At 43.0% G+C, this 18,752-nt stretch overlaps 1 protein-coding gene across 7 annotated transcripts in view; it reads left to right on the top strand.

Annotated features, from left to right (window-relative positions):
• Positions 1-18,752, top strand: part of GTF2I (general transcription factor IIi) — a 106,162-nt gene that overhangs the window by 7,668 nt on the left and 79,742 nt on the right. For all 7 annotated transcript variants that reach the window (XM_047713140.1, XM_047713137.1, XM_047713139.1 and 4 more), the window contains exon 2: positions 15,841-15,944. In XM_047713140.1, the coding sequence (XP_047569096.1) occupies positions 15,846-15,944 (99 nt within the window). In that variant the 5' untranslated portion in view covers positions 15,841-15,845. The remainder of the gene's footprint in view (positions 1-15,840; positions 15,945-18,752) is intronic.

Raw genomic sequence — 18,752 nt, 5'->3', positions numbered from 1 at the left:
TTTTTTTTTCTTTAAGCTTTATTTGAGAGAGAGAGAGAGAGCGCAGGGGGAGGAGTAGAGGGAGAAGGACAAGAAACTCCCTGCTGGGCTTAAAGCCGGAAGCAGGGCTCCATCCCACAACCCTGAGATCATGACCTGAGCCAAAACCAAGAGTCTGCGCCACCCAGGCTTCCCTGGGACTTTTTCATCTTCCTAACCTGAAACTGCCTGTTAAACACAGTTTAGGTTTCCCCTTACCCCAGCCCCTTGCACCCACTGGTCTACTTTCTGCCTGTGATTTGATGATTTCAGGGACTGCGTAAGTATAGAATTGGTCCTTCCCTGACTGGTTTGCTTCGCTTAGCATAATGTCTTCAAGGTTCATCCATGTTACAGGATGTGTCAGAATGTCCTTCCTTTTTAATTTACTTTTTTAAGATTTTATTTATTTATTTGGTAGAGCGTGAATGAGAGAGCATGAGTGGGGGAGAGGGGCAGTGGGAGAGGGGCTGAGCAGGGAGCCTGGTGCGGGGCTTGATCCCAGAACCCTGGGATATGACCTGAGCCAAAGGCAGATGCTTAACTGACGGAGCCACCCAGGCGCCTCTGTCCTTCCTTTTTTAAATCCTTATAGTGGTTTTTGGATTCTTGAAGTTTTTTTATAGTGTGGCCAAAGAAATAATTTTTTGAAACTACTGTATTGATTATATTATAGTGTAATTGTAGAAGCAGGGAGGAGTGAAGAGTTCGATCCAGTTTAGGTGTTTGGTTAAAGGGAGCCCTGGTTAGGCAGAGCGTGTCAAGATTGCTGATCCTGTGGGTCTTACCCCTTGGAGGATAGCTGTTGAGTTTGAATTCCATTTGGATACGTAGTCTGTAGCTTAGTATTTTTTACAGTAAGTTAAAAATTATTTTTGGGGCGCCTGGATGGCTCAGTGGGTTAAGCCGCTGCCTTGGCTCAGGTCATGATCTCAGGGTCCTGGGATCAAGTCCCGCATCGGGCTCTCTGCTCAGCAGGGAGCCTGCTTCCTTCTCTCTCTCTGCCTGCCTCTCTGTCTACTTGTGATCTCTCTGTCAAATAAATAAGTAAAAATCTTTAAAAAAAATTATTTTCTGGGGCCTGGGTGGCTCAGTCGGTCAGGTGTCCGTCTCTAGATCTCAGCTCAAGTCTTGAACCTCAGGCTCATGAGTTCACTCTCTGCTTTGGGCTCCACACTGGGTATGGAGCCTACTTAAAAAAAATTATTTTTATCATGTCAATTGCTTCTGCAAAGCTTTTAGCATACTTTTTCTGGGGTATGTTGTGAAATAGCGGGGTAGTCCCTTGACTAGATACTCACTTTTTGAGTCTCCTTATTTCACAGTTTTTCCTTTATTTATAGCCTTATCTGTAGGAAGAACTTTTTTTTTTTAACAATGGTATTTAAGAACCCACTTTTTAAAATAGTTTTTTTAAGAATTTTTTAAAAGATATATTTATTTGAGAGAGAGCGCACATGAGCATGAACAAGCGGGGGGAGAGGGAGAAGCAGCCCCCCCCCACCGCTGAGCAGGGAGCCTGGCTTAGGGCTCGATCCCAGCCCTGAGATCAGATCTGAGTCGAAGGCAGATGCTCAACCGACTGAGCCCCCCAAGTGCCCCGGAACAGTTTTCTTACACCAGCAGAATGAGTGGCTGAGCTGTTCACTGTTCATCGTCAGTATTTATGCTTTGGGGAAGAAGGAGTCCCTCATGCTTTTGGAGCAGTACTTACTCACCCACCATGTTGCGGGCCGTGTGGGTGTGTGTGTTCTGCGAAGCCTCGGGACACAACCTATTTCTTGAAGGATACTGGTCTGCAGAGTATGTTGTTGAGGGCTTTAGGGTAAAGACTCTTCAGTTGAGTGTGTAAGTTTACTCTAGGTTCTTTGTTTTAGATATTAGGGGTAAGGTGACTTTCAAATTAAATCTAAAACAATTTTTGAGGACCACATTTGATCTAAATACATGCATGGTGTATTTATTTTTTTAAGATTTATTTATTTATTTGAGAGAGCCCGTATTCCCCAATAAAGTTGGGGAAAATAAATGGGGAAAAAAAGCAGTGGTTTATTTTGACACTTTTCTCATTAGTTTTCCTGCCCCATCAGATAATAGGTTATTTTACTTAGTGGTAGTTAAAGCAACTAGTTGGGAAATCTTCATTTTATCAGAGTTAGATTTGGAGAGTTTATATGCAAATAAATAGGTACATATGTGTTTGGAAAGTAACTATTTGGGTGAAATTTAAATTTTTAAAAAACTTTTTACTAAGTTATTTGACAGAGGTCACAAGTAGGCAGAGAGGCAAGTGGGGCGGGGCGGGGGGAAGCAGGCTTCCCAGTGAGCAGAGAGCCGGAGGGAGGACTTGATCCCAGGACCCTGAGATCATGACCCGAGCTGAAGGCAGAGTCTTCACCCACTGAGCCATCCAGGTACCCTGAAATTTAAATTTTTAAATGGTTAATTTACTGAATGCTTGTGTGAAACACCAGCAGGTACTTAACTTACAGTCTGATAACTTTGTGAGGTAAAGTACACATACTGTTGTCATTTTCCAGAGTAGTAAGTTTGGGGTTCAAGAATCCCAGGGTCGGTCAGATCTAGTACTGGAGCTAGAACTTGAATTCAGAACTTTAGTCTGATTCCAGACTTGGTGTTCATGATAGCTTTGCCCTGTTGCCTGCCATCTGTGAACAGTGCACTGAGCAAAAATAAAGATGGGACTTTGTAGGTCCCAGTTACTTGATTTTCATTTCCTCTTCCCATTCATGCAGAGTTAGAAAAAGAACACTGATCCACCTTTCCCAGTCCTAAGTAATTTTTTTTCCTAAATAATTTTTTAAATTAATTAATTAATTTATTTATTTGACAGACAGAGATCACAAGTAGGCAGAGAGGGAGGCAGAGAGAGAGGGGAAGGAGGCTCCCCACGGAGCAGAGAGCCCGACGCGGGGCTCGATCCCAGGGCCCGGGGACCATGACCTGAGCTGAAGGCAGAGGCTTCAACCCACTGAGCCACCCAGGCGCCCCTCCTAAGTAATTTTTAAATTTGTAATAAGGTCAAAGGGATACATTCTTAGTGTATTGGTAGAGCCAGATCTGGACTGTCAATTTAAAAGGATAATCTGTGCATTTGCAAACATTTTCTCTTAAACTCTAGTGTCAAGAAAAGTTGCCGATCTTCCTGAACAGCTGATAAGGTGCTTTTTTGGTTGTTTTTCAAGGACATTGCTTTGGCTACTTGTGGGGTTCAGGACTGAACTTGGGATCATCAGCTGGGCAGATCCTCTTTCCCTGGCTTCATTTTATTTTGTAATTCTTCCTTTCACGTGTCTTTTTAAAAAAAAGAAAATGTAGCTATTTTTGTTAGGTATCTCAACATGTTTTTTAAAATGTGGTGGAGAAGGGTGTAAAGTTTTAGGCATAAATATAACCGTTACAGGTCATTTCAAATCTTAACCTTCCAAATGTATTTTGTTTCTTCTTGAGAGCGCTTGGGTTTTACTGACACGATTACCAGCTTTATTGCAGCAGGTAGAAATGAAGAATTAAACATCTTAAAATGTAAGCAGAGCCAGATATCAAAACTTAAAAACCTTGACTTAAAAATCCATCTTGAGCCGTGGTTCATCTTAGGGATTTCTAATTTTATTTGTAAAATAGAGAGGGAGCATAATCAGGGGGAGGAGAAGAGGGAGAAGCAGGTTTCCCAGTGAGCAGGGAGCCCAATATGGGGCTCGATCCCGTGACCCTCATGACTTGAGCCAAAGGCAGATGTTTATTGACTGAGTGACCCAGACAGTTTCCCTGGGATCAAATTATTGATTACACTTTCTGACTTAGGCATTTTAGCCAGCGAGCTACTATCTGATAGCCTTCATTGTGGCTAAGTTCTAATATTGGGGGGGAAACATCCACCAGAAGTTTAGGATTCATTGTTGAATTCAGCACATGTGTCAAGAGTGCTTACTTATGTGTCAGGCACTGTGTTAGTGCTAGAGTGGCAGGATTCCTCCTCCCACCCCAGTCTAGTGCAGAGACACATAGTCAGTAACAAATACTGTCCAAATTAAAAGCCCCAGGTTTGGGGCGCCTGGGTGGCTCAGTGGGTTAAGCCTCTGCCTTCGGCTCAGGTCATGATCTCGGGGTCCCTGGGATCGAGCCCCCCATCGGGCTCTCTGCACAGCGGGGAGCCTGCTTCCTCCTCTCTCTCTGCCTGCCTCTCTGCCTACTTGTGATCTCTCTGTGTCGAATGGATAAATCTTAAAAAAAAAAAAGAGGCAGCAAGACTTCAACACCCATGAGATAAGGCAAAAGTAGAAAAATTTTGATTAGCTTATATGTACTAAGTGCTTTAAACATTATGTGGGACACTCTGAAACTGACAGCAAACAAAATTTTCCCATAGGGGCGCCTGGGTGGCTCAGTGGGTTAAGCCGCTGCCTTCGACTCGGGTCATGATCTCAGGGTCCTGGGATCGAGTCCCGCATCGGGCTCTCTGCTCAGCAGGGAGCCTGCTTCCCTCTCTCTCTCTCTGCCTGTCTCTCCGTCTGCTTGTGCACTCTCTCTGTCAAATAAATAAATAAAATCTTAAAAAAAAAAATTTTCCCATATATCCTTCACACAAAAACCCCATTCAGTGGGGCGCCTGGGTGGCTCGGTGGGTTAAAGCCTCTGCCTTCACCTCGGGTCATGGTCCCGGGGTCTTGGGATCGGTCTTGGGTCGGGCTCTCTGCTCAGCGGGGAGCCTGCTTCCTCCTCTCTCTGCCTGCCTCTCTGCCTACGTGTGATCTCTGTCAAATAAATAAATAAAGTCTTTAAAAAAAAAACAAACCCATTCAGGATTTGCCAGATGTCACTTTTTTTTTTTTAAGATTTTATTTATTTATTTGAGAGCGAGAGAGCCTGAGAAGGGGAGGCAGAAGGAGAGAGAGGAGAGGGAGAAGCAGACGCCCCACTGAGCAGGGAGTCCGATGTGGGGCTCGATCCCAGGACCCAGGCTCACAACCTGAACCAGGGCAGCCCTGCCAGATGTCTCTTAGAGCAAAAGGCTCTGTCTAATCCAGGGATCACGTTTTTCACTCAGTTGTCTTGTCCCTCTAATATACCTCACTTTAGAACAGTTCCTTGGCCTTTGAAATCAGTGCCCTTGACCTTTTTGAACATGTAGTCATTTTACAGAATGTCCCTCAGCTTGGGTTTGCCCGATGAATTTAGGCAGGAATATCACAGTGTTCTCGGTACAGTCTGTTGGGTGGGACGTGAGGTCTGTTTGTCCCTGACTAGGTTAACTTTGATCACTTGGTGTGTGCCACACTTTATTTTGTTAGTATTTTGTGTGGTAATACTTCGGAGATAATGAAACCCTCTTTTAAAATTTTTAGTTAATTAATTACTTTTATTAACATATAATGTGTTACTTGTTTGGGGGTACAGGTCTGTGAATCATCAGTCTTACACAATTCATAGCACTCACCATAGCACATACCCTCCCCAGTGTCCATCACCCGGCCACCCCATCCCTCCCATCCCCCAAACTCTCTTTTTTAGAATTAAGGATTTTTTTTCTCTTGAGGCTGGTGATTTTTATTTTTTAGAATGAAGGTTAGTGCATGGACCTAAAAATCCTGTTATAGTTTTTGTCTAAATCTCAGAAAACGAAATGTTTTTCTGGAATTTAAATATTGTGAATAGTGGAATTTGGGAAACATTAACAATCTGATTAAATTTGGGTGCCTGGGTGGCTCAGGTCATGATCAGGGTCCTGGGATTGATTCCCACATCAAGCTCCTTGTTTGGGGGTGGGGAGGGCCTGCTTCTCTCTCTGTCTGTGCTCCCCGACTTGTGCTCCCTTTCTCAAATAAATAAATATAATCTTTTTTTAAAAAAAGAAATTTTATAGTAGATGGTATGGTTTAAAAGAACATGGAATACTAAGATCAGTCAGATCTCTGTTATTTTCTACTTAATAATTCTATAATCCCAAGCAGTTTACCTTGTTTTTCTGAGGTAGAAGCTTCTTATTTAAAAAAAAAAAAAAGGTTCTGGCTCTGTAAAATGTGTCAGGCAAATGCCCCACTTTGGTAATAAACAAATCAAGTTAATGTCTTTGCTATCCTTCAGAAGCCAAATTAATAGGGTCAGTGAATTAACCTGAAACAGGTCTTCTGTAGCAGCTACTAAGCAGACATAATTAGAACGAATGGTAGCATGTTGAAGGAGATTTAAGACACAAGCTCTGTGTTTGCGGTCCGAACTGACTGTAGTGTATGTACCTGACATTTAGGGATGGAATGTTTCCTGAGAAACCGATTCTTTAGCTTTTACCACTTAGTGATTATAGATACAACATGGAGGTGTTAAGTGCCATCAGTTTCAGAGGCAGAAGGATATCAGCAGCCTAGAAGATTGTGGGAACACAGTATTATATGATGACCCAAATTGATTTTAATGTAACCGAAACTTGTTTAGGATAAAGTCAGCTGATTGAACCATTAGATCCTTTCCAGTTATTTTAGGCACCCTGTTATGACAAAATGTGTGACACCTTAGATGAGGAATTTTAACTTTTCTGTTTGTGCTCATCATTTTGAGGAAATTTATAAGATACAATTTATATTTAGAAGTCTGAGGTGCCATTTTACATTTTCCTTAGAATTAAGTGGTACTTGAAAGTATTTTTACTTCTCACTGAAGATGTTTCTGTTGGTTTATGTACTTTAGACTATGATGGTGCCTTTCATTACTAATTTAATCAAAACTTGACTAGGATTTCTTAATAAAATGAGTTGGTAAATTTGAGTTTTACCTCGCGTAAATAATAACCTGAGACTAGGTCTCATAGAATGCAGAACGACTGGAACTGACTCCAAAAAAACTGAGGACGAGATCTTAAATAGTGGCCTAGATAAAGACCATCCATAATACAAGAAAACCACACTGTATTTTTAAGTGTATTTTATTTATTTATTTTTAAAGATTTTATTTATTTGACAGACCCAGCGAGAGAGGAGCACAAGCAGGGGAGTGGGAGAGGGAGAAGCAGGCTTCGGGCTGAGCAGGGCGCCCCATGTGGGGCTAGATCCCGGGGTCCTGGATGGTCACCTGAGTAGAAGGCAGATGCTTAAGGACTGAGCCACCCAGGCTCCCCTTTTAAATAAAATTTTTTTTTTTTTTTAAGATTTTTATTTATTTATTTGACAGAGAGAGATCACAAGCAGGCAGAGAGGCAGGCAGAGAGAGAGGAGGAAGCAGGCTCCCTGCCGAGCAGAGAGCCCGATGCGGGGCTTGATCCCAGGACCCTGAGATCATGACCTGAGCCGAAGGCAGCGGCTCAACCCACTGAGCCACCCAGGCGCCCCCACTTTTTAAAAAATTTTAAGTAGAGGGGCGCCCAGGTGGCTCAGTGGGTTAAAGCCTCTCTGCCTTCGGCTCAGGTCATGATCCCAGAGTCCTGGGATCGAGCCCCTAATTGGGCTCTCTGATCAGCGGGGAGCCTGTTTCCTCCTCTCTCTCTGCCTGCCTCTCTGCCTACTTGTGATCTCTGTCTGTCAAATAAATAAATAAAAATCTTTAAAAAAATAAATAAAAAACTTAAGTAGATTGTACCTGCAACATGGGGCTCGAACTCATGACCCTAAGATTAAGAATTACATGTTCTACCTAGTGAGCCAGCCAGATGCCTCCCGCTGCATTTTTGGGGTAGCGGTCAGAAGCTGAAGAAGTTTGGATGAAAGATTGTCTTGGTAGAAATATTACTTTGTTTTTACCTCTGAAACCTGTTGAATAATTACAGAATTGAATGCCATTACCTGTCCTAAGTGCTGTCTGTAGTTTTCCATGGGCGGAACCCTCATGGTCGATATTTTAGGTGCTGTTGAGTATTTTCTCAGTGTTCATCCATCCATGTGTCTGGCTGGGATTTAGGGGTTATGGCTCTTGTACAAAACATTGAGTCAGGAAAGTTAATGATTTTTGCAGTCTCAAAGTTTATTTCACCATATTTAAGTAGCTATGTGGGTAGATCTTAATGGTTTACTGTAAGAAACAGTAACAGAGAGAACCTTAGCAGTTCATAGAAAATTGTGAAAATAAAGTTAAAAAAAATTTTTTTTAAAAATTTTATTTATTTATTTGACAGAGAGATCACAAGTAGGCAGAGAGGCAGGCAGAGATGGGGGGGGAGCAGGCTCCCCGCTAAGCAGAGAGCCCGACGTGGGGCTCGATCCCAGGACCCTGAGATCATGACCTGAGCCGAAGGCAGAGGCTTTAACCCACTGAGCCACCCAGGCGCCCCGAAAATAAAGTTTTTGAGAATAGAATAGAATAGTGGGCCTGCTGCCTCTATCAGTTTAAATCCATTTCCTCCTGGTTGAGGACTGGGTCCTAGATCTTGGATTTTGCTAAAATTTTACTAAGTTACTCTGTTGTTTAAACTCAACTCTGAGGGCTGTTACTTGCTGTGAAGAGGAGAGGTGACTCCTGATGGTGCCCGTCAGCAGAGTTCTGTGACACAAATTACCTGTAATTCATATTTTTTCTTTGAACCAAATTCTTTGTTTTTTTCATAGAATGTGACTGATGCTGATCTGTGAAGTATTCCCCAGTGTCCCTGCAGTCTGTGCTGCATGCACAAAAAGGATACTGTCCTTTGGCTTCAGTTTGTTTGCAGTGGGTGGCCGTGACTCTAGCGCCTCGTGAAGATTGCCTAGTATTACAGTTTTAATCACTGTGTAATTATTTATCTTGGGTTCCTCTATTTAACCTTCTTTTCTTTGATTATTATTGTGCATGAACAAGGTAATTGGGAATTTGGAGATAACGGATTCCAGCTCCTTGTTACAAAAGTTAACTGTCCGTATGGCCATAGCAAGACAGCTGATCTTTCCAGGTTGGGGTTCTCATTTATAACATAATGGAGCAAGGAGGTTGCACTAGATTTTTTTTCCCGTCCTTGATCTAAGATCACATGTTGTAAGATTGAAATGGAAAGATGCTTGTTGAAATTAACAAAATATAAATACAAAGAAGAAATAGGGTAAAAATGTAATTAAAAAAAAAACATGATCAGCATAATATAGTACCTTCCCTTTAAAAAAGACCAAAAACAAAAAACAGAATCAACGTAATATAGTACCTTCCCCACTTACCACTCTGATCCAAAGCTTAAATTTGAAACACAAGTACTGAAAATTTAGTAGTAGTATTTTATGTATTTATTATTATTATTTTTTAACGATTTTATTTATTTATTTGACAGACAGAGATCACAAGTAGGCAGAGAGGCAGACAGAGAGGGGGAAGCAGGCTCCCCACAGAGCAGAGAGCCCTGTGTGGGGCTTGATCTCAGGACTCTGAGATCATGACATGAGCTGAAGGCAGAGGCTTAACCCACTGAACCACCCAGGTGCCCCTGTATTTTATTTTATTTTTTAAAATATTTATTTGAGGGACGCCTGGGTGGCTCAGTTGGTTGAGCAGCTGCCTTCGGCTCAGGTCATGATCCCAGCATCCTGGGATCGAGTCCCGCATCGGGCTCCTTGCTCAGCAGGGAGCCTGTTTCTCCCTATGCCTCTGCCTGCCATTCTGTCTGCCTGTGCTTGCTCTCTCTCCCTCTCTCTCTGACAAATAAATAAAATCTTTAAAAAAAAAATAAAATAAAATATTTATTTGAGAGGGAGAGAGAGAGATGGAGAGAATGAGTGGGGGGAGGGGCAGAGGGAGAAGCAGATGCTCTACGGAGCAAGGAGCCGAACAAGGAACTCGATCCCAGGACCCTGGGATCATGACCTGAGCTGAAGGCAGAGGCTTAACTGACTGAACCACCCAGGCACCCAGTTTAGTAATATTTTAGGGATCACCATAATAAAAAAAACTAAAGACCTCAGTGGGGTTTTTGTTTTGTGTTTTGCTGTTGTTGTTAGACTGATAATGGCATACGTGAAAATCTTCATGAAGTCTCCAACTCACTATAAAATATTCTTTTTGTTATTTTGCTGTTCAGCATGAACAGCAAGGATAGTAGATTTTTTAAAAAGATTTTATTTATTCATTTGATAGAGATCACAAGTAGGCAGAGAGGGAGGCAGAGAGAGAGAGAGGAGGAAGCAGGCTCCCCGCTGAGCAGAGCGCCCGATGCGGGGCTCGATCCCAAGACCTAAGCTGAAGGCAGAGGCTTAACCCACTGAGCCACCCAGGCGCCCCAAGGATCAGTAAATTAAAAGCAGCATGGTCAAATGAAAAGTTATATGGAATTGGTTGTTGGCTTATTTTGAGGTAGAACAGATCAAAACAGTAAGGACCCAGATAAACCTAATCCTTGAAATGGATCTCCAACAAGAAATCCAAGAAGACTGGCAAGACTGGCTGGAGTCTGGTGTCAGACACATCAGAAAGGCATCGTATCCATTAACCAGTAGCTGCCCAGGATGGGAGATGTAGGAAACAGTAACAGTCCAGTGACGTCATCTCCGAAAGTTCTAAGGGAGACTTGAAATCCAATCAGGGAAACGAAAGAGGAGGTCAGAAAACATTCAGAATGGACGAATTGAGTAAACTGAAACAACAGGGAAGAAGGTCCAGCAGACTAAAGTTGCTGCTATTTTTTGCGTGCCACGCACGCTTAGGCTCCCTCTTCCTTCTCCCCTGGTACCAGTGTCCCGCTCTGCTTTCTTTTCAGTAGGCTCCACGCCCAACATGGGGCTTGAACTCATAGCCCTGGGATCAAGAGTCGCATGCTGTACGGACTGACCAGCCAGGCGTCCCCTCCTTTGCCTTCTCAGTAACTGCCTGCCTTCCTGTTCCATGTGGTCCTAGCTAGAATGCCAGGTGCAGGGAACCCCGGATCATTTTGTTCCGCGTAGCCCCTGCAGTTACACCAGGCTCGCGACACAACTTGTGCACGACGTAGTGGGAAGATAATGGTAGTCTGTTGCCTCTAGGGTTACAGTATGGGTGTGCGGTGAGCCTAAAGATGCGTGTGACTGTCACCTCTGTCTTAGGAGAGAAACTCATTTGCTCCAGAAGTGAAGACTCTGTGGGATAGAGAGAACTTTAATGGTGTCTTGTGTTTCCGGATCTAGTTGTGGATCCTTTCAGCTGAATAATTAACTTAGACATTAAAAATTCCTGTCTTGGGGCACCTGGGTGGCTCAGTGGGTTAAGCCTCTGCCTTCGGCTCAGGTCATGATCTCAGAGTCCTGGGATCGAGTCCCGCATCGGGCTCTCTGCTCAGCAGGGAGCCTGCTTCCTCCTCTCTCTCTGCCTGCCTCTCTGCCTACTTGTGATCTCTCTCTGTCAAATAAATAAATAAAATCTTTTAAAAAATTAAAAAAAAAATTCCTTTCTTGGGGTGGTTGGAAATAGGAATTCGCTTACAGTCTAAGATAGTTCTGGCAAATTCATAAATTAGTCTTCAGAATAAAGATAAGATGTGGTTCCCAGGGCGGGTGGAACTAATAAGAAGGCTCTAAAATGACCAAAAAAAGCTGGTATAAATAACAAAAAGTTGATGAGATGGGAACTTGGAAGGGCTAACAGAAAGGCTAATAGGAGAAAGAAAGTGGTAACTCAGATAATAGAAGTGAAAATCACTTTTGTCCTGAAGGTACCTACTAATTACACCGCCTTATGGGATGAGAGGCTCAGAAATGGAAGCCCCGAGCCTGCACAGAACTAGGAGTCAAATAGACCTTTTCCCCCACCAGTGAGATGAGACCCAAAATTGGATGAGGGATGAGTAAGATAGTCTCCATCCCTGTTTGTGGTCTGGGTTCACATCTGGGTGGCCCAAGCAGCCTGACCCCCTGGACTTGGATTATGGTGATCCCAGGGAGGTGGTGTTCCCAAACACCGGAAAGAATGTGCCTTCATCATAGGTCTCGCATTTAAAATAATTTTTCTTTTCTTTCGTGTGTGTGTGTTTACTGTCTTATGGAATACATAATCATTTTGTTCTTTTTCCTTTTTGTTCCAAAGAATATTCCAAATGACGTTTAGAGATAGAAATCTGCCTATTAGCCTTCCTTGAGTACAGAGCTAACTGTCCCATTTTAGTTGCTTTCAGTGGTGATTTTCTTGTTGTTTATTTCTGGTCTCTTTCTCTCTCTCTCTCTCTCTCTCTCTCACACACACACACACACACACACACACACACACACACACACACCCCCTGTTTAAACCAGAAAAAGAATACAGGGGTTCTGCGCAAGTGTTTTATGAGAACACTGGCTCCTGTGAAGTTCTTTTTTCTGGGCTCTGCGAATATACTTCTGTTTCGCTTCTGTGCTCTTACTCTTTTCTCCCTTACAGGGTTGTTGTGAGTATGAAGTAGATGATAAACCATGATGGGTGTAATGAATAGATCTTTCTCCTTCTAATCATCTTCTTCTTCTTCTTCTTCTTCTTCTTCTTCTTCTTCTTCTTCTTCTTCTTCTTCTTCTTTGGTCTAACTGCTGTTTAAAACGAGGGGGCTTATAAAAGGTCAGAGATGAAGGGGGACTTGGAAGCAAGTGGTTGATGTAGTGCTTCAGGGTCTGGGGACCACAGCCTAGTCTGCCAGTGCCTGTCATGCCTCATGCTCCATAAGCTTGTGTCAACAGCCCGGCCTGGTGTGTGGCCTTGGTGTGCATTGTCAGTGCCACTTCGTGATGGCAGTTCCTTTCTGGGAAAGAGAAGAGGAGGGCAGTGGTTACCGGGTGAGGGGTGCAGGGAGAATGTTCCTTGAAGAGGCTGCCCAGGGAAATGACCTCTTGGGACGGGCAAAGAACAGTTCAGAGAGTTTCTGTTGTAATGCAAATGTACACTTTCCTGAGAGCAGAAAGCCCCAGACAAAATGCACCCTCTTCCCCATCAAGCCCTGCTGGACTCATCACCTCCAAGGTTCTTCCCTTTGATAAGTGCTACGGTGCCTCCTGAGAAGTTCTGGTAATGAAACAGGACCTCTCATCGCCTGCGGCACCCCTGCAGGGCTGTCTGTGTGGTGTCTGTCTCCCCATTTCTTAATACTCATTGAGTGTGAATGACCTCGTGGCGGATTTCCGGCAATTTAAGGTGAGAAGCAGAAATCGCAGTAGGCAGAAAATTGTCCCAGTGTTGTGTTCTGACACTAAGAATGGCTATAACCTTTGACACGAAATTGAATTTGTAACATGAGAACATGTCCCCTTTTCACGACTCCTTTTTCCCTTTCTGGAGAACTGAGAGAAAAGGGAGATGAGTAAGAAATCCTATGAACTTTCAGAAATAATGACTGTATATTCTAAGTGAATGTTATGATTATGGCAAAATAATATGCTTTTGTAGTTCATTTTGACTGAGCCACATTTTAATATAAATTTACTTAAACTCTTTCCCAGGAGAAAAGAATGGGACCTAGGCTGTTAGGGAAAGTAATTTCTATGTTTTAAGTGTTCTCTTGCTGAATACTATTGTTCCTGAGTCTGTCTCTATTCAGGATAGAGATCTTGTTTTGGAAAACAAAATTGCTTCTGTTTGTTCACAGATTCAGGGATAAGTATCAGTTTTTGTTACTGATTTTCCTTTTTTTTTTTTTTTTTTAAGATTTTATTTATTTGACAGAGAGAGAGAGCCAGAGAGGGAACACAGGCAGGAGGAGTGGGAGAGGGGGAAGCAGGCTTCCTGCTGAGCAGAGAGCCTGATGTGGGGCTCCATCCCAAGACCTGGGGATCATGACCCCAGTGGAAGGTAGACACTTAATGACTGAGCCACCCAGGTGCCCCTTGTTACTGTGTTTCATTGTAAAGTGTTGTTTCCCAAGTATGCACAATTTGTTACTTGTTGATGCCCAAATTTAGCTTAGTAGTTAACCGGCTGGGAAACAAATGGTGGGAGCTAGGTCACTTTTATTTATTTATTTATTTTGAAAGTAAGGTCAGTGCCCAAACTGGGGCTTGAAGTCACTACCCCAAGATCCAGAATCGCATGTCCTACCGATTGAATTAGCCAGGTGCCCCTAGAAAAAAGTTTTTTTTAGTATTAGCAGTGTTTTGTTTTTGAGAGAGAGCCCAGGAACTGGGGTGAGGGGTGGGGGGAAGCACAGAGGGAGAGGAGAGAGAGAATCTTAAGTAGAAATGAAGCCCTCCACAGGGCTTGATCAGATCACTACCCTTAGATCATGATCTGAGCTGAAATCAAGAGTCAGCTGAACCAGTCGGGCACCCCGGTATTAGTAACTTTAAAATAATGCTTTTGATTTTGGCTTCTTAGAGTCTTTATGTGGTATATTTTTGCTTTTTTTCAGTTTCTATAAGATATGCATAACAAAATTACCATTTTAACCATTTTAAAATGTACAGCTCCCTGGCATTAAGTTCATTCATATTGTTCTGTAGCTCTCAGCATCATTTAGCTCCAGAACTTCATCTTCCAAATAAAATTCTGTGCACATTAACAGTAAATCTCCACTACCCACTCCTCCTCGTCCCTGGCGGCCACCATTCTACTCTCTGGCTCTGTGAGTTTGCCTGTTATGTAGGTATCTCATGGGAGTGGAGTCATAATACTAGTTTTGTTGTGTCTGGCACATTTCACTCTTTTCGAGGTTTGTTTATATCATAGCATGTTTTGGAACTTTTTTCTTTTTTTTTTTTTAAGATTTTATTTATTTTTTTGACAGAGATCACAAGTAGGCAGAGAGGCAGGCTGAGAGAGAGGGGGAAGCAGGCTCCCCACTGAGCAGAGAGCCCGATGCGGGGCTCGATCCCAGGACCCTGGGATCATGACCTGAGCCGAAGGCAGAGGCCTTGTGCCCCAGAACTTTTTTCTTCTTTAAGGAGGAATTCTATGCCATTGGATGTACATGTCCCATTTTGTGCATCGTTCAGCTGACGGTGGACACCTGGGTTGTTTCCACCGCTTGGCTGTTGTGAATAATGCTTTTGTGAACATGGTGTAGACATATCTGAGTGTCTGCTTTCAGTTTGGGGTATATACCCAGAAGTGGGATCTCTGTGTCATGGTAATTCTGTTTAATTTTTTTAGGAACTGCCGAGTTGATTTCCACCTTGGATGCATGATTTTACGTGCCCGAGTGCGGTGCACGAGGGCTCCAGTTTCTCCATATCCTTGCTGGCACTTTCTGTGTAGTGTCATGTGTTGCATTTTTATGGTGTCGGAGGGTTAGCGAGGCTCTTTTCTGACACCCAGGTAGTGGAAAATGTTTTCTAAAGAGGATAATAATGCTGTATTGTAAAGCATACTTAGATGTTATTTGTCCTTCTTGGTAAGAACAGAGAAATTATCTTCACCCAGTCTCTGTCTGCCTTACCCACTGCACGTGTGCCTGGGAGGAAGGGAACTTTGCATCTGTGTCCTGTGATGGGCTGTGATAAGTGATCACTGGACGGTGCAGCGCTTCACCTCTAATTCTCACATGGGAGATTTTTTTTTTTCTTTTCCTGAGAGCACAGGAGCGGCGGGGGGGGGGGGGAGGGAGAAGCAGGCTCCCCGCTGAGCAGAGAGCCCCACGTGGGGCTAGATCCCAGGACCCTGGAGTTTTGACCTGAGCCAGAGGCCGATGCTTTAACCAACAGTCGTCCCTCACTTGGGAGATATTTTAACTGGTCGTGGGTGACATCTGAATTTATTTTGGGGATTATGCTGACCTAATTTTATGGAAATTAGTTGGAAATTTAGGGGATAGATTTTATATCTTAGAGGATGGGAGTTTTTGACAAATTGAATACTCAGCTTCTGAGCTTTTTTTCCTCTTATGCAAGAAAACTGTAAATTAGGCATCTGTGGAGGACTGTCGCAGCTCTGAACATCTGTATAGAAGGACATTGTAAATTTCTGCCACTCACTCTCGTATTTCTTTCCTAGGGATCATGGCCCAAGTAGCAATGTCTACCCTGCCCGTTGAAGACGAGGAGTCCTCAGAGAGCAGGATGGTGGTGACGTTCCTTATGTCTGCTCTGGAGTCCATGGTGAGATGGCTTTATAGTTAGAAAATGTTTGTAGTTGGATAGGGGTTGGGCTTGGGGGTGAGAGTGAGTTTTTTTGGAAACATACATGTTTTCTGGTTTTATAAATGAGGTTTTTTTTTGTTGTTTTGTTTTTTTTAGAGTTTATTTATTTATTTGACAGAGATCACAAGTAGGCAGAGAGGCAGGCAGAGAGAGAGGAGGAAGCAGGCTCCCCGCCGAGCAGAGAGCCCGATGCGGGGCTCGATCCCAGGACCCTGGGACCACGACCTGAGCCGAAGGCAGAGGCTTTAACCCACTGAGCCACCCAGGCGCCCCTAAATAAGAGTTTTTTGCTTGAATAGTAGTTCTGGATTTAAGCCTTTCAGATCATTTTATTACCATGTTTCCAAACAATCTGAACTTACCTAAATGTTTAATTTTTTACATTTAATTTCAGTTGTTTACCTATCAATATCTTAGGCAATTTCTTGTTTTGCAAGCAGTAGCTTTGAATTTATGTGGAACGCTGAAGACACTCGGGACGAGCTGGTGTGTGCTGGTGTGTGCTGGTGTTCAGTTGTGTCTGTGAAGAGCACTGGTGGAATTCTGAGCCCTAAGAGCACACTTACTCCTTACATTCCGTATTGTGCTTGTGCTCACAGTTTTCCTTACCCCGCTAACTCTTACTAAATATGTAGTGTTAGCTCTTCATTTTTAAGAAACCTGTATTGTATACATAATTATAGTAAACTGTTAAGTATCCTTTTGCTGTATTTTTGTATTACTGTGGTGGTAGTAATAATAGTTTGCTTAATCACGTTTTTATAGATCTATAGCTGGAAACCTGGTATTTCAGCTCATAGACTTATAAGAGTCAGACTTAGGTATTTTGTGACACATTGAAATTAAACATGTCCTAGCTAGGAGAGGGCTGTGTATTTCCGGGCCTAAGTGTGACTCGTATTAGGTAGCATTGAACCTCACAGGTATCCGTATGACAGAGTTTGAAGCTTGGTTACCTTTCCCCCTTCAGGCGTTTTTTCCTTCTTTGTACTACTTGAGAATTTTGAAAAATTCTTTACTTAAAGTTAGTGGCTATATATTGTTACCTTCTATTTTTTTAAGATTTTATTTATTTATTTGAGAGAGAGCGCACGCAGGGGGAGGGTCAGAAGGAGAAAGAGACACTCTTAAGCAGACTCCCTGCTGAACAGGGGGCTAGATCCCAGGACCCCAGGATCATGACCTGAACTGAAGGTAGACATTTAACCGACTGAGCCATCCGGGCTCCTCTGAATAATAGTTTAAAGGTTAAATCCTACTGGTTTGTTTTTTTTTTTGTTTTTGTTTTTTAAGATTTTTATTTTATTTGTCAGAGAGAGAGAGCGTGTGCCCATGCGCACAAACATGGGGAGTGGCAGGCAGAGGGAGAAGCTGGCTGCCACTGAGCGAGGAGCCTGATTTGGGACTCCATGCCATGACCCTCGGATCATGACCTGAGCTGAAGGCAGACGCCAAACCACCTGAGCCACCCAGGAGTCCTACTCTGGCTTTTTTTATTGTTTCTGTTGTTGTTTTTTAAGATTTTACTCGTTAATTTCAGACAGAGAGAGAGCATGAGCAGGGGGTGGGGATACAGGGAGAGGGAGAAGCAGACTCTCCACTGAGCACGGAGCTCGACATAGGGCTCAATCCCAGGAGCCTGGGATCATGACCTAAGCCGAATGCTTAACTGACTGAGCCGCCCCCCCCCCCCCCCCCGCACCCACTGGCCCCCTACTGTTTATTAAAATGGTTTTCCTAATGCTATTCTATACATAGAATAACTCGGTCAGATGGAACCCATTCTCTTCCTTAGACTGTCTTTTTAATTTTCTTATCTTTGGCAAAGTCACTTCTTTATTCTTAGGTTTTATGTCTTCCTCACCAGCAGAAAGACTATCTCTCCTCATGTTCCTCGTTGTAAATTAGGAAGTGTAATTATAAGTGTACAGGTCAGTTTCATCTTTTCCCTTGGTCCATAGATTTCTTTGATTGAATCTTTGGGTAGTACATGAATCTGGCCCTGCTGTTTCATTAGTGCTGCCTTTGGTGACAGGGGTGTCCCGCTAAGTGTGGATAGGGATGCGTAGGCATGTACCCTCACACCCTCACACCCTGGCCTACAACAGAGAGGAAATAACACTTCCTTCCAGGTGAGCAGCAACAGCGCCTCTCATACAAACGTCATGTTACGGAATGATGGGGCCGCATTAGTCCCGCAGGCACAAGTGTTGGCTCCACCTGTAGGTCAGAAGTTTTGTATTAGGGTTTTGCTATATTTAAGAAGATTTCCAACATCTCAGTAGGCGTAAACTTACTTATTCAAGATAACATTTTAGAGCAATATTATGCAGATAATTTCTATTTAAGGTGGTTGTTGTGTAAATAAAAACCGATTAGAGGAAAGCTGTAGTTTGCAACAGATGCTACTGAGCACATGGGGTGTTTGCCCCCTCCCAAAAGTCAACAACAAAAAGCAAAAGAAAACCGCCCCAACTTCTAAGCCTTTATAATGTGTTAAGTTAAAATTCTAGATGAGTAGAAAAAGTAATAGCACAAACTTAGAAAAAAGAAGGAAAAATACATAATTATATATTTAATTCCATAAATAGCTCTTCAATGCCTGAAGTAAGTGAGGTGCTTTTATGTATCAATAGGGAAATATATCACTAAGATAGTAGAAAAATAAGTAAACGGTATGTTACTTTACAGAAACGGTATGCCCAAGATTGTTAAGAACTTTTAATTTAGTACAAGCAAGCCATACTTACTAAAAAAATACAAAAA

The sequence above is a fragment of the Lutra lutra genome, chromosome 18, assembly GCF_902655055.1.
Source record: "Lutra lutra chromosome 18, mLutLut1.2, whole genome shotgun sequence".
Classification (NCBI taxonomy): Eukaryota; Metazoa; Chordata; class Mammalia; order Carnivora; family Mustelidae; genus Lutra; species Lutra lutra.
Note: the sequence above shows the minus strand (reverse complement) of the source record. Positions and strands in the feature narration are given on the sequence as shown.